The following is a 17,014-nucleotide window of genomic DNA, read 5'->3' as shown; positions in this document are numbered from 1 at the left end:
TCGCATTGAAGTTGTGAAGTATTATAAATCTTTCTCGCATTTCGTGTTCTATCGATTTTTTAATTTCTAAATTCTACTTTTGCAGAAGAAAATTAAATAAAGCGATTCAGATATGATGATACGCTGTGTACATATATATATAAATATCTATGAATGGATGACCTCGGGTAGTTCATACATAACAGTGTTATTCTATAATGCCCGATTGTGATCGTTAGAATTTCTCTCTATTGTTGGACACGTCGAGCAATATTAAGCCGGTTTTGTGTTCATTCACCGTGAGATTTGGCCAGTAAGCGGTCGAGTGGACGGCTAAATTAGTTGTTGAAATTCATTTGGGTCGTTATACTTTTCAGACAAGATGGTGTAGGAAAAGGAGGTTGCTGAAAGATTCTAGGAGTTATATTTTTACAGAGTAGAGCCTGTCGTTCAGTAAGGACGGGAGCAGTAGGGCGTGCTGGTGCTTACGGAAACGGATCATTCCAAGGTAGGGAATTTATTGCTAATATCAAATGTACTGATTTTGTTGATTATTGCTGATTATATAAGTGACATTGATCAGATGGTTGTGTCTTGAGGATTTAAAGTTGGTTTCAATTTCATATTAGAACTGTTGTTTTGCTAAAACATTTGAAAGTGTATCCGTTTATCACTGTTTATATCGATGTATATATGAACAGATGAAAACTGGTGATTGTGGACTCTGTTTTGCATTTTTAGCTCGACTATACGAAGTATATGGAAAGCTACCCTACTCATCCCGGCGCCGTCGTCGGCGTCTTTCCGCGTCCCCACCTTGGTTAAAGTTTTTTTTACACTTTCTGTTTTTTCTCCTTATCTCTGTAATTACTTGATGGATTTTCTTTAAACTTGAAATAGTTATTATTCATCATCACCCACATCATCACCCACATCATACGACATAAGAGCCTTAACTCTCACACCAATATTTCATGAATTATCTCCCCTTTTTAGTTAGAATTTCAGGTTAAAGTTTTGATGCACTTTCATTCTATCTCAGTTATTCCTAAATGGATTTGATTCAAACTGAAAGTAGGTGTTCCACATCATCCCCCACATCATATGACACAAGGCCCATAACTCTAGTACCAATATTTAATGAATTATTCCCCCTTTTACTTATTATTTCAGGTTAAAATTTTGATGCACTTTCACTATATCTCAGTTATTACTAAATGGATTTAATTCAAACTTAAAATAGTTGTTCAACATCATCAGTCACATCATATGACACAAGGACCATAACTCTTGCACCAATATCCACCCACCCTCCCCTTTTTACTTAGAATTTCAGGTTAAAGTTTTGATACCCTTTCACGCTGTCTAAGTTATTACTAAATGGATTTGATTCAAACTTAAAATAGTTGTTCCATCTTATCACCCACATCATGTGACGCAAGATGCATAACTCTGGCACCAATTTTTCATGAATTAGGCCGCCTTTTACTTAGAATTTTTGGTTAATTTTGAAGCATTTTCACTATATCTCAGTTATTACGAAATGGATTTGATTCAAACTTGAAGTAGTTGTTCCACATCATCATCCACATCATATGACACAAGGTGCATAACTCTTGCACCAATATTTTATGAATTATGCCCCCTTTTTGCTTAGAATTATACTTAAATAGTGTTTTGATATACTTTATCTTTACCTCTCTTATTACTTAATATTTTTGACACAGACACAAGCTATTGCGCAATATCTTCATCCACCATTGGAGTCATTAAACACTCCAGTGACAACTCCAGTTTCCTCAGATTTGCCCAGTTTCACTATCCAGCATCGAAATAGTCGAGTGGGCTGCCTCCTATGACAGCTCTTGTTTAACAATGTGCTTGTGTACCTCTTTATGTAAATACAGATTTAAACAAAGTTATGTACTTTTAATTGACAATTTAAACTTCCTTGTAAAATTCAAAACTATATGAAAGCAAAATAAAGCTATCTTCCCAAGCCAAAAATTAGTTGATCGTCGGCGAAGGTTAGAATCTTTGTTTAGGTCCACCTTTTCTAAGAAAAACTATATATTAGAGCTACATCTTTAAAACTTTGCACACTTGTTTATCACCATTAGATAATTATGTAGACCAAGAACCATAACTCTGATATGCATTTTGTCAGAATTATGGCCCTTTTGTACTTAGAAAATTTGATTTTCTTGGTTAAAATTTTTGTTAAGGTCCACTTTTCCCTAAAAATATAAGAGCTACAGCTTTGAAATTTTGCACACTTATCTATCATCATTAGATGTTAAGTGAACCAGGAACCATAACTCTAACTTGCATTTTGTCAGGACTATGGCAATTTTTGTACTTAAAAAAATGAGTATTTCTTGGTTGTTTTTTGTTTCTTGAATACCTACTATAGCTTTGAGTAGGAGGGCCAATAACTATAACTCTTGTATTACATATTGTCCAGCACTTGCAGACGAGCGATAGCATCCGCAGGCAGTGCTCTTGGTTTAATATATATACCGTTAGGTATATACATGTATTTCGCCAAACGTAATAGTTCGCAATAAATCATTTTACAAATTTTGTTTCGTATATAATGATCAAAAAATGGAATACAAATTGCGTTAACAAGCCAAACTTCAACTGCATGTCTGGAACTACACATACGGACGTTACAAGATAATGCCTTTATGTATATATACCTGCATATGTTGCATACTGTACTATCGAAGTGCTTTTCCAAAATTCTGTCATATACTATTGTTCCTTGAAAAAATCTTAAAAGTACAATAAAATGCAGTACAATCTAGAGTTATCTACACGGTTGTCGGCTTCAAATCACTTGTCCTTCACCGGTTTGGATTCGAAACCTCGCCTGGGCAATGTGCTGGTTCTAACCAGGTGCATGTCAATACCCGAACTTGTGCACGGAAAGCCAGTTGTTATATCCTCCATCATCCAAAAATGGAATGTTGCCATATGACATGAAATTGTTTCAAGGGGGAGTGAAAACCAAAGAAAACAAACCATTTCTTAAAGTATTTCTAAACGATTTCAGTATAATTTTCCCCAGACCACCTATGGACCTTTAGAAAAGACTGCACTGTAGTATAAAGGATTCATATATTTTAATTTAGATATATTTTGAAGGGATTGAAGCAACACACCCTCTATTACTTTTTTGTGTTATACAAATTCAGTTACATTGCTTAATGCATATAAAAATTTCGTGAACCTGATATTTCGTAAACTTAATATACATTACCTTGCAAATGTCTGGGTCACCCATAGATAAATATCTGATATTTTACTGACAAGTGGGCGGGCCCAATTACCTATATTTTCTTTAACGATTTTCTCCAACTATACCAAATAATGACAACATGCTTGTATGTTGAACATTCTATTTTGAAACGTTTACAACTATTGTTAAATCCATGAAAGAATTTAATCCTCTTTAAACATTCCTTTTCTAATTATCATCGGTGAATGCTTCCAAGGTCGTTGTAAAAACATATTTAACCGAGGTCGAGGCAATTATAGGTACGTGGGAGTTAGTATGGTCAGCAAGTTTTGTTGAAACCCAAAATATTTTTCATTTTGCTGCAGTCTTTAAATCTCTTGTAAGTGCAAGAACTGGCTATCACAGATCACGTCTTTAAAACGTGATATCGAAAAATCATACTTACCTAAGGACTGGTTTGGGTGCGAAAGTTGTGTTTTCTGTAAAGACCCTGATAAGGACAGACTTCTTCACTTTGGAGTTGCCCTGAGCTCGGTGGTTCTCCTGTGCCGTATTGGTCCAGATCGCCTTGAAATGGTGGTGATTCCACACAGATATCCGCCCATACCTAAATTATTCGCCTGAATAGCATACTGGGTGTGCCCCTTTCACTGTAAATCTAGCAAGTCGCAATATGACACCATATACGGGTGTTAATGGTCGTATGGGGCGTGTCAAAAATTATAAATCTAGCTAAAAAGGGATTAGGTAGAGAACTAAATTTCGTTTCGGCAGAACATCTAAAGTACCTTAAAAGTGTATGTGTGTGTGGGGAGGGTCTGGGCATGCTCCCGCGAAAAGATTTTATAGTCTGCATTGACGTTTCAACGCTATAGCATTTGTAAATGTTTATCTTAGACGAATTGTGTGCGCGCCTATGTGTGTGGCAATCGAAACTTCTCTTATAACTAAGGTTTAGAGGGGTTTTTATGCCCTCCCCCCCCTCCCCCCATGAGTGGTGGTGGCATATAGATTTGCTCTTGTCCGTCCGTGCGTCCGTCCGTCCGTCCTTACGTCTGTGCGTCCGTCCGAAGTTCGTGACACGCCTAGCTCAAAAGTATTTGATATAAATTAGTGAAACCTTGCATGAGTCTTTTTCATGATATGAACTTGCGAACCTTTTATTTTTCGTCTGACTCCGCCCCCTTTTAGAGTTATGGCCCCTGAAATAGTAAAAAATGCACATTTTCACCTTGTGACACGCCTAGCTCAAAAAGTATTGGATATAAATTGATGAAACCTTGCATGAGTCTTTATCATGGTATGAACATGCGCACCTCCTATTTTTCGTCTGGCTCCGCCCCCTATTTTTAGAGTTATGGCCCCTGAAATAGTCAAAAATGCACATTTTCACCTTGTGACACGCCTGGCTCAAGAAGTATTTGATATAGATTCATGAAACCTTGCTTGAGTCTTAATCATGATATGAACTTGCGCGCCTCCTATTTTTCATCTGGGTCCGCACCCTATTTCTAGAGTTATGGCCCCTGAAATAGTCAAAAATGCACATTTCCACCTTGTGACACGCCTAGCTCAAAAAGTATTTGATATAAATTGATGAAACTTTGCATGAATCTTTATCATGATATGGACTTGCGCACCTCCTATTTTTCATCTGGGTCCGCTCCCTATTTTCAGAGTTATGGCCCCTGAAATAGTCAAAAAATGCACATTTTCACCTAATTATGTGCCTCACTCAAAAAGTATTTAATGTAAATTCATGAAACCTTGCTTGAGTCTTTATCATAATGTGACCTTGCACACTTGGCATTCTTCTTGAGAATTGTAGCGTTTATTACAGAGTTATGGCCCTTGAAATAGCCAAAATAGTGGATTTTTTGTTTGTGATGCTCATAGCTCAAAAAGTATATGGTATAGAATAATGAATCCATTTCATATATTTTTTGAGGCTATACCCCATTAAGACTGCAAACATTTGAATGATTTCCCCTTATTTGTGACAAATGTACCAGTGGGGGCACACCCTGTGTCCTACAGACACATTCTAGTTTTTCTCATCTGTCTAAGTTTTTACTCTTGCCTTATAGACAGGAAGTATAATTCAGTCGATTACCATTGAGTACTTGTTTTTGATGTAAGCGTGAAATTTCAGCGTTGGATCTTACGTTTCTGATACCAGCGTGATTGCAAATTTAGTTGGTATTTTAACTAACAAAGTAATATATTTATTGCAGGTACCAGAGAAATTAGCGGCACGAAGTATACCCAAGACGTGAAATCCTAGCAAACAAAATGGTTGTGATCAGTAGCAACGTGATGTATCAATGTCAGGCATTCTACATCGGGAATGGACTGCCGGATCCAGATAAGAAGGGTGTTGAAGCTATTCAAAGTCCACTGCGAGAAAGGTACAGTGATATCAAATTGTTTTTTTCGTAGAATGTCAAACTCCCCGCAGCGATTACTTCCCCTTACGGTACATTATTCACTGCAGTCACGAGTTGTTAAACCAGATTTGGTTTTTTTTTAATTGCATTATTCGCATCTATAGATGGTAATATTCGCGCACATAAAAATGGAAGTAAATTTTGTCAAAAATATCTATTGGACGTTTGACAAATGAAACAGGCTACCGGAATTTGTTTGGCGTCTGTGCTGTTTTGCAGTGTCCTGTGACTTTCACGTGGTCTGTTGTGAATGCAGCGGTTATAATGAGCGCAAGACAATGTAACTGCTGTGAGGAGCTTGGTAGAATGTTCAAATGCTTTCACGACAACGTCGATGACAGCACACTAAAGGTTTTTCTCCGCACAAAGCGTCTGCAATCAGTTCTCAGTACTTATCTCAAACACTTCGCCCAAATGCTTTTCGTGGACTTTGTAGTTAACGTACACACTTTCCCAGATGGGCTAAGTGTTTGGGAAAAGTACTGAGAACTGATAGCAGACATTTTGTGAGGACAAAACACTCATTTTGTTGTCTTCAATGCTCTTTATTTTATATAAATCCGTCGAGATATAAGAAAAATAGATCTATATAATGTCAGATAAAAAGTTCTTTCTAGGGGCTTGAACCCCCTCGTCTGGTCATTGGAAATTATTTGGTTCAAACCCAAAGTGTCTTTTAAATGAAAGATTACGTTATCTCAAGTGTTTAAGATGAAAATTTTATTATAACTGGTTTAGTTACATAGAGCTATAGACTTTTTTCTGCGTGTACCATATTCAAATGTCGACGGGGTGGTCACCCTGATGAATCATGTACATATCTCAGCAAAGCGGTGTTACCTACATGTTATATTTAATGTTTATGGAATAAAGAATAGAGGCATACAAAGGAAGAGTTCAACAGCTTAAATAGCTCACCAAACTTGAAGAAGTGTTGCACACATTCTTTTTGACGCAGTTATACAAACGACAAACTCCCCGCAGCGATTACTTCCCCTTACGGTACATCAAATAATGAACGCAAGGGAAAGTAACCACTGCGTGGAGCTTTTCTGTTCGATTGACGCCATTTGTAGAATAAAGAAGGGAATAACTCTAGTAAAGACCACACATGGTAATTTTTAGAGAAATCATGATACAATTTGCTTCAGGACCACTGGACGCAAAGTTTAACTCCTGGTCCGGTTACTAGACGCCTAGTCATTATTTCAAATGGCCGAGTGGTTAAGATCACTGACTTCAAATAACGTCCCCCTCGCCGATGTGGGTTCGAGCCTCACTCGTGGCGTTGAATTCTTCATGCGAGAAAGCCAAACAGCTGGCTTACGGGATGTCGATGGTTCTACCCAGGTGCCCACTTCTGATGAAAAAAATGCACTGAAAGGCATCCGGAGTCTTCATCCAACACCAAAAGCTCGAAAGTCGCCATATGATCTAGACGGCAATTACTCTGCCATTATTGCAAACACATCAAAAGACGACATTTAAAAGTTTTAAACTAGTGAGATATTTATTACATTGGTAGCCCCTGCGTAAAGTGGGATAACTGCATCCTAACAGCGAAAATGATTTCCGCAGGGTTGTCATTCTTCGCTTATATATACTCATATATGTTCAAATAGTTTTGTTTATGGAAATGAGTTCGGAACTTTTTTCGCCATGCATGTAGATAAAGAGATGATGTTTAATAAAACGTGATTGTAATAAGGACCTGCAGACTGCAGATCGAGTTTGGCTTGCGGTCTGTCAGGGTGACCATCAGTGGGTTTATTACCTTAATTAATACTTAGTTCAGCATTTTGTTTGCCATACATGTTCATTTTAAGTCAATGATTATCTCTGGTATTCAAAGATAGAGGAGGGCAGTCGATGCTTTCAGGTTACATATGTTGTTAAGTTCTCAGTATCAGCCCCTATTTTTATCAAATTTTATTCAGGTAGTGGTCTGAGTAAGGGATAAACATATTATGGTTTAGAGTCAGGTCACCAAGGTCACCAAGGTCACTTTGGTCAGATTGTTTTATGGCAAGCTTCTCAGTTTTTAACTACAATGTATTCGTCTAATATACTGCTTCTATGATAAGCAGACTCCACGTAAGGGTTATTCTTATAAGTAGATGTTATATTTTGATCTTTTTAGATCGTCCAGCACGACATTTAATTTGTGTTTATGGTACTGCTTCATTTCGTAGCTTTTGGCATTGTTTAACCACCGTTTGGATATGGTGTCTGCTTTATAATTTTGTCTTTTGACAGCTAAGTTTCTCTTTTGACAGTTTCTTTATGCAGGCGCCATAACCTAGGAACCCCTGTCTCAATTCTAGTTTGTTTAGTTCTTTGCATTGTTTCCTCGTTAAGTGCTGGTCCATTATTTTATCTGGGGATCATACGCCGCTTTTCATGGAAGTTCGTTCACCATTGTATGACCACATCGGCGGATGTACAAGTTGTCCATGGATAACTTTCAAGCCCAAATACTAACCACTAGTATTTTATATTTTAGCTCGACTATACGAAGTATATGGAGAGTTATCCTACTCGCCCCGGCGTCGGCGTCGTCGTCTTTGATGAACTTGCTCTTTTTTAGCTCACCTGTCACGTAGTGACAAGGTGAGCTTTTGTGATCGCCCTTCGTCCATCCGTCCGTCCGTCCGTCGTCCGTCCGTCCACAATTTCCGTGTAAACATGATAGAGACCACATTTTGTATTTGATTTTAATCAGACTTGCACTCAACTTGTATGGGCATAATATTTCGGTTCCTTTTGAAAACTGGCCAGATCCCATCATGGGTTCCAAAGTTATGGCCCCTTAAAGGGCCAAAATTTGCTATTTTTTTGGCTTGTGAACACGATAGAGACAACATTTTGCAGTCAACTTTAATCAAACTTGCATGCAACTTGTATTGACATAATATCTCGGTTCCTTTCGAAAACTGGCTAGATCCCTTAATGGATTTCAGAGTTATGGCGCCTTAAATGTCCAAAATCCGCTATTTTTGCTTGTGAACACGATAGAGACAACATTTTGCTATCAACTTTAATCAAACTTTCACACAACTTGTATTGGCATAATATCTCGGTTCCTTTCGAAAACTGGCCAGATCCCATCATGGGTTCCAGAGTTATGGCCCCTTAAAGGTCCAAAATTTGCTATTTTGACTTTTGCAGCCATATAGATACTTCATTTATGGTTTGATTTGATACAAACTTGCAAAATATCTTCAACAACAATAAATCTTGGTTTCCATGATGAATCTGTCAGATCCAGTCATAGGTTCTGGAGTTATTTTATATCTAATTACCTCCCCTGATTTTAATCAAAGGGGCCTCCGTGGCCGAGTGGTTAAGGTCGCTGACTTCAAATCACTTGCCTCTCATCTATGTGGGTTCGAGCCTCACTCGGGGCGTTGAATTCTTCATGTAAGGAAGCCATCCAGCTGGCTTACGGAAGGTCGGTGGTTCTACTTGGTGCCCGCTCGTGATGAAATAATGCACGGAGGGGCACCTGGGGTCTTCCTCCACCATTAAAGCTGGAAAGTCGCCATATGACCTATCATGTTTCGGTGCGACGTTAAATCCAACAACATATGATTTTAATCAAAATGGATTTATATCAGTAAATACTTATAGGACTCATTTGAAATTTCATTATTGTCATTAGTTGGACTCAGACAATCAGGGTAGATAACTATGGACTAATTTCATGTCAAATTACCTCCCTTTATTTCAAATTAAAATGGGTATATCTCCGTAACTAATGAAGATACTGATCTGAAATTTCATTTATGCCATCAGATGGACTTGGACAATCAATGAAGATACATATTGACTGAATTTATGACAAATTACCTCCCTTTGTTTTTTATGTAAATGAATATACCTAGTAGCTTCTAATTAGATTGGTTTGAAACTTTATTTATGTCTTCCATGGTAAGAAATTTCTACTTTTACTTACTTTTCTAATATATTGTTGTAAAGGCTTGTACTATGTATCTTCTACATGCATATACCAATGCATGATTACCTCCCCTGATTTTAATCAAAATGGATTTATCTCAGTAAGTATTTATAGGACTCATTTGAAATTTCATTATTGTCATTAGTTGGACTGAGACAATCAGGGTAGATAACTATGGACTGATTTTATGTCAACTCCCTTTGTTTATCCCCCCACCAAAGGTGAAGGGGATATTAGAAATGCTCTCCGTCCGTGCGTCCGCAACGATATTTGTCCGGAGCATAACTCCAAAAGTACTTGAGGGATTTTCTTCAAACTTCATACACTGATAGAACACATTGGGAGGAAGTGCAGTGTGCAAGAACAATAACTCTACCTTGTCTATTTTTTGAGTTATTCCTCTTTATCTTATTTTCTTAAAAAATTTTGTCCGGAGCATAACTCCAAAAGTACTGGAGGGATTTTCTTCAAACTTCATACACTGATAGAACACATTGGGAGGAAGTGCAGTGTGCAAGAACAATAACTCTGCCTTGCCTATTTTTTGAGTTATTCCCCTTTATCATATTTTCTTAAAGAAATTTGTCCGGAGCATATCTTCTTCATGCATGGAGGGATTTTGATATATCTTGGCACAAATGTTTACCACCACGATGCGGAGTGTCATACGCAAGAACTAGGTCCCTAGGTCTAAGGTCAAGGTCACACTTAGAGGTCAAATGATACAAGAATAAAAACCTTGTCCGGAGCATTTCTTCTTCATGCATTGAGGGATTTTGATATAACTTGGCACAAATGTTTACCACCACGAGACGGAGGTCATGCGCAAGATCCAGGTCACTAGGCCTAAGGTCAAGGTCACACTTAGAGGCCAAAGGTCAGATACAAGAATGACTTTGTCCGAAGCATTTCTTCTTCATGCATGGAGGGATTTTGATGTAACTTGGCACAATTATACACCATCATGAGACGAAGTGTCATGCGCAGTTCCCTTCTTTAGAATTACTTCCCTTTGTTGTTACTTTAAATAGCTTTTATTGTAACTTTTTCATTACTAGTCGTAGGGAAAAATCGAGACCACTTTTCTGTAGTACAACAAACATGCTAAATCCAATTTTGAGGTGTATTTTGACCAGTCTCTTCCTGATAAAGATTTTTGTGTGGACTTGCAGTTTTTTTTTTTTTTTTTTTTTTTTTTTTTTTTTTTTAAGATTAACTTCCCTTAGTTGTTACTATAAATAACTTATATTGTAACATTTTTATAATTGACCCTAGGGAAAAAACAAGACCACTTTTCTGTGGTACAGCATAGATGTTACTTTCCAGTTTTAGGTGTATTTTATTAATTTTATTATATATAAGGTATCTCTACCTAGTAAGGAGTTTTTTTGTGGACTTTAAAAAACAAAAGACTTACAATGATTACTAAACAACCACAAAATTAGCATTCCATTTGCAAATACAGCTGCTAGAGTAAAGAAATTTGCTTTGACGGGCATATATTGTGACATTCTGGCACTCTTGTTCCCTGTTAGCTTTCCATTCCTTCTTTTTACAGTAGCCATATAGAAAAACATCATAGTTATACTCTTCATGAAAATTAATAAAATTTAGCAGTAAACCACCTCACTACTGACTTATTCTTTCTTCCACATCTTAAAACCCCTGATGCGGACCACATCCTTCAATTATGATATGCCCGGTGGGGGGATTAGCCATGTCTGACATGGCTCTTGTTTCAAATTAAAATGGGTGTATCTCAGTAACCAATGAAGATACTGATTTGAAATGTCACTTATGCCATCAGATGGACTCGGAAAATCAGGGTAGTTAACTTTTGACTGAATTTATGACAAATTACCTCCCTTTATTTTATGTAAATAAATATACCTCAGCAGCATCTAATGAGATTGGTTTTAAATGTTATTTAGGTCTTCCAGGGTACGGAATAGTCAAGCTAGTGCAAAAATGCAGCATTTGAGCCTAGGACCCTCCAACTTGGTATGGAGATTGGCCCTGACTAGTATGTGACCCATAGGTCAAAAGGGACTGTTACAAGAAATATTTATCCTGATGCTATTTAATGTGTATGCCTATGTGATCTGTGTCAAAACTTGATCTTATCATTAAGAGCAGTGGTACTCAGGTGAGCGATTTAAGGTTCATGACCCTCTTGTTCTCCTTATCTCTTTAATTACTTGATTGATTTGCTTCAAACTTGAAATAGTTTATTCCTCATCATCACCCACATCATCTGGCATAAAGGCCTTAACTCTCATACCAATATGTTATGAATTATTACCCCTGTTACTTAGAATTTCAGGTTTAACTGCACTTTCACTCTATCACAGTTATTTCTAAATTGATTTTATTCAAACTTAGAATAGTTGTTCCGCATCATCACCCACATCATATGACACAAAGTCTGGCACCAGTTTTTCATGAATTATGCCCCCTTTTAACTTAGAAATTCAGGTTAAAGTTTTGGTGAACTTTCACCTCATCTCAGTTATTACTAAATGGATTTGATTCAAACTTAAAACAGTTGTTCGACATCATCACCCTTATCATATGACACAAGGGTCATATCTCTGGCACCAATATTTCATGAATTATGCCCCCTTTTTACATAAAATTTCAGGTTAAAGTTTTGATGCACTGTCACTCTTTATCAGTTATTACCAAATAGATTTGATTCAAATTTAAATAGTTGTATTCAGAACATACATCATATGACACAAGGGCCATAACTCTGGCACCAATATTTCATGAATTATGCCCCATTTTTACTAGAATTGCAGGTTAATGTTGGTGTGCTTTCACTGCATCTGTGTCATTACTTAATGACTTTGATTCAAACTTAATATGGTTCTTCTACATCGTCGTCCTCATCATATGACACTAGACCCGTAATTCTGGCACACATATTTAGTGACTTATGTCCCTTTTTACTTAGAATTTCAGTTAAATGTTGATGCTTTTCACTATAATCTCTTGCAGATCTTACACAGAAGCAATATTCTTGTGCACACGCTTAACAAACGCGTGTTATATACAAAATGTAAAAATAGAACTAGACTATAAGTGTGTCTTTGAACTAACCTGTTTGTTGGAATTTGATAAATCTGAGATTTTTGGTCTTTTATTTCAGATACCGTGGTAATGTGTCCGACATGGAAGGTTCTCCCGTCAAGATCACAATCATGCCGGATGTTGTTGATGTACAGTTCACGGACGGCAGCGCACCGGAGATTACTCTGCCCATTTCAACATTATCCATGTGTGCCGCGGTTCGCTGTGTGGAGAGCTTCACAGACACATCAAACATGAAGTTCATACCAGTTCATTCAGTCATCTCGGCAAATGAGCCGGACTCCGAACATCCAGCCATCTTTTCGACCTCCATGCGGACCAGAACCGGTGAACCATTACTTTGTTATGCATTTGTATGTGAATCAGCGCGTGACGCCTTGCACCTTGTGAACGCTACGCAAACTGCACACACTGCCCTGAGGCGAGGATACAGTCCAACAGGGGCCCTCAAGTTCTTCAATGAACAGTCATCTGAGTTCGACCGTACGATACATGTTTCTGGCATAAACTCGGGGGGAGTGAGTGCAAGATCAAACAGCAGTAGATATGTTTCACAGATCAGTACAGGGAGAAAGTCCGAGAGCCGATCAATAAACCTGCAACAGGAAGAGGACGTTTTCCCATTTAACCCGGACGACTATAACACGGAGTCTACAACATACGTCACCTCGGTTAACAACGCCTCCACAAAACGGGTTGGCAGCGTTTCTAGGGTTTATAATGACGCAAACATTGTCACAAACGGAACAGATACAACATACTACGTAAAGGCTGGAGATGTAACTATCCCACCACCAACACCAGTTCAAGCACAAAAAACAGACACGGTGTTTGTGAGAACAAACACTTTGCGCGCCCCGCCTTCGCCGGTACACCGTAACGCGGAGACGATCCTCGTGAAGTCAAACGTAGAGCATATTAAAGCCCCTACACCTGTTCCACGGCAGACGATCATTGTTGATAAACCAATCATCAACCCAGCCCCTGTGGCTAAGATTCCTCCGCCGAAGGTCATTGAGCGTCCTGTTTACATTGATCCACCTCCGCCGCCAAAGGTTCAACAACAGGTCATATACGTCGATAAACCGGTGTTTAAGGAAATGAAATGGCCAGCACCCCCAAAGCCGGAAGTAGTTGAAAGACCAGTTGTTATTGATCCTCCGCCGCCACCAAGACAAGAACCGCAGAAAATCGTTGTTGATAAACCAGTTTTGAAAGAATGGCCAAGGCAACCTACTCCTCCTCCGCCAATTATAGAAGAGAACTTAGTGTACATTGAGCCACCAAAATGGCCCGAGAGGGCGCCTCAGAGAATTATCGTGGATAAGCCAATTGTGAAAGAACCTGGCCCACCACCTCCTGCACCTGCTCCAATTATAGAGGAGAGAGCTGTTTACATTGATCCACCTGAATTCCCTGAACAACAGCCTCACAGAATTATTGTTGAAAAACCATGTTTCAACCCTCCAAAACCTGCCCCTCCACCTCCTGCGCCTATTATTGAAGAGAAAAAGGTCTATATAGATCCACCAGCATATCCGCGACAGGAGCCACAGAGGATTGTTGTGGAGAAACCAATTATACAGGACCCAGGCCCGCCACCACTTCCACCAGAACCTATCATCATCGAGAAACCCGTACATATTGAACCTCCGAAATACCAGCAACAAGAACCACAGCGCATCATCGTCGAGAAACCAATCATGAGGGACCCTGGTCCGCCCCCACCTCCTCCCAAACCAATCATCATTGAGAAAATAGTCTACATAGACCCTCCACCATGGCCAAAAGTTGAACCACAAAGGATTGTTGTAGAGAAGCCTGTGTTTAGGCCACGCCCACCACCACCTACGCCGAAACCAATCATCATTGAAAAGCCTGTCTATATCGACCAACCTGTGGCGCCACTCCCAGAACCACAAAAAGTTGTCGTGGAAAAACCAGTTTTACGGACTGCTTATAGTATGACCGAAGCCCGACGTGTGCCTGCTACATATGGGTATCAACAAGTCCAGTACAGACAGCCTGCAAATGTCCGGTCCTCGTACGTTGTCCGCTCGGAGCCGCAGCGAGTGGAGGGTCTTCGTAGGTACGCTTGGTCAGATGCGGGAGAAGGCCGGTCAAGATCACGAATGGAATACAACAGCGACGGGGGTGGTTACAGAATATTTGGGCAGCCACGTGACTTCCGGTCCAAACAGTTTATGAATGAGCGAAGCTTCGGACGGCGTGTGAGCGCTGACTTGAGACACACAGTTGATCGCAACTCCTACAGGGTGAACCGGATGGACGACCGCCGTAGTTCAGTGAGCAGTTAACTTTTTGTTAGTATGATTAAGGTTCTGAAAATTCATTTTCAAGTTTAAGACTTTGTCAAAATGGATCAATGTTGATAACTGTAGATGCGATACGTTCAGCTAACTCGTTTGAAAAAAATCACTCTTTAGTAATAACTGTGTCCTTGAGGTGCAAAGACAGGTTACTATTAGAGGACTGAGGTAAAGTAAAAATAAATCGAAAGAAACCTAGAGGAAATCATGCAGTATGTCAGCTTACACTTCGAACATTTTGACAACGTAATGATAGGGGCATGTTATTCATCTTTCCTATGATTACACGCTATGCTCAAACTGTTTCACACGCTCATAAATGTATTAAATAAGAAAATTTGTATTGACGGTTGACAAAAGGTAAGGTGTAGCCTTTGATCGTTGGATGTCGGTGATAATCTTGCGGTGATTCATTTTGCATGAATTACCTCGTGCTTTTCAAGCGTAACATATTTTTATTATACATGTACTTTCTCATGACTAGAATTTCAAAGACCACAGGAAGGAACTCTTTATTTCGTCTATATACATTTTTCTTGAAAAAATAATTGATCACCATCGAGCTTTAACTGATTAGATAGAAAAACAAATTTTTAGCCTATACAGGTATATCATCAAAGTTTGATATTGCTAACGCAAGTGATCGCAGATCAGTGATCGAGATTCACATATCAGATGTTTGTACTTTGAACTATTGTAAATATTTTCTGAAATGTTACTGAAAGATATATGCATTTAATAGTTTATTCTGTTATACTTATAGTCCTATCTTTACTATGTGCCCAATATATATATATATATATATATATATATATATATATATATATATACATTGGACAGTTTGTAAGTGCTGTTTGAGACAGGTGCATTGTCTTTTTTGATATATTTTGCAAAATTATTTTTGATATTTAGTATTATTAATATATGATATACATGTTACATATTACATACTTGAATTCTTTCTTTGGGCTGTGTATAAACAATGTGTACATGTATTATAATAACATACACTAGTTCAGATCAAATGCATTGTTTGGTTGTATTTTCCGCCTTTAAAAATATTTTGGTATATAAAAGAACATGATCCTGGTTTCACTAACGTTCTTTAATCAAAAATTTCTTTGTTCGAAATTGTTTTAATGAAATTTGTCGAAACTACGAAAAATGCACGCTTTCAATTTAATAATGCACGTTAAACTCGGAGAAAGTCATGGGAAAGTAATGGTGTGAACACATTTTGAATGTCTTTTTGTAAACGTTTTAAAACAATTCAAAATAAATTTGCTTTGACTTGAGAATGTTAGTGAAAGTGGGGTTACGAAGCAAGCTTTTAGATGCAGCCTTGACATTACTAAGCTTCAAGCGTTTATCGAGGCTAAGCTTCAAGCGTTTATCGATGCTTAGCTTCAAGCGTTTATCGCTGCGAAGCTTCAAGCGCTTATCGATGCGAAGCATCAAGCGTTTATCGCTGCTAAGCTTCAAGCATTTATCGATGCCGGAGTTTTCAGAACATCCATCTAATCCACGATTCCGTTTATCTCCGGCTGATATTACTGTATTACTGTATTTTTGACATTTTTTTCCCAAAAGTTTCCATAGTGCAACAGGAATATTAGAGGGAAATAAATGGGTTCTTGACCGAAAAGACTCTATTAATATTTATTTTTTTATATTCGCACCTAAAGTTATAAATGGTATAAATTTGTTCTTTAGCCTTCGTAACGGTGGAAGTATTTTCACAAGTAAGCCTATTAACGCGGCGTCACACGTTAATATGCTGCCATATGCGATGTCTCGCATTAGCCAATGTGAAAAAACTGTTGGTACCTTTAACCTTATTGTAAGTGTATAACATTGTTTGAATGCCGTGACCCATGAGTGGGTGTTTTATGTTACTGTTAAAAGATATATTTAGAATACATTGAATTAGTAAAGCTCTACTGGTCACCCGTATGATACATTT

The 17,014-nt window shown here is 38.2% G+C and overlaps 1 protein-coding gene across 1 annotated transcript; it reads left to right on the top strand.

The window, feature by feature from the left end:
• Window positions 1–37: 37 nt before the first annotated feature.
• LOC123533897 (lysine-specific demethylase 9-like) lies at window positions 38–16,086 on the top strand. Its single transcript, XM_053520335.1, has 3 exons — window positions 38–487; window positions 5,458–5,631; window positions 12,780–16,086. The coding sequence occupies exons 2-3, from the start codon at window positions 5,516–5,518 to the stop codon at window positions 15,037–15,039; spliced, it is 2,376 nt and encodes a 791-aa protein (XP_053376310.1). The 5' UTR covers window positions 38–487; window positions 5,458–5,515; the 3' UTR covers window positions 15,040–16,086.
• The last annotated feature ends 928 nt before the right edge of the window (window positions 16,087–17,014 follow it).

The sequence above is a fragment of the Mercenaria mercenaria genome, chromosome 12, assembly GCF_021730395.1.
Source record: "Mercenaria mercenaria strain notata chromosome 12, MADL_Memer_1, whole genome shotgun sequence".
Taxonomy (NCBI): Eukaryota; Metazoa; Mollusca; class Bivalvia; order Venerida; family Veneridae; genus Mercenaria; species Mercenaria mercenaria.
Note: the sequence above shows the minus strand (reverse complement) of the source record. Positions and strands in the feature narration are given on the sequence as shown.

Coding starts and splice junctions, on each gene's coding strand:
- LOC123533897 (XM_053520335.1), top strand. CDS start 5,516: ATGGTTGTGATCAGTAGCAACGTGATGTATCAATGTCAGGCATTCTAC. Junction 5,632..12,779: donor CAAAGTCCACTGCGAGAAAG/GTACAGTGATAT, acceptor CTTTTATTTCAG/ATACCGTGGTAATGTGTCCG.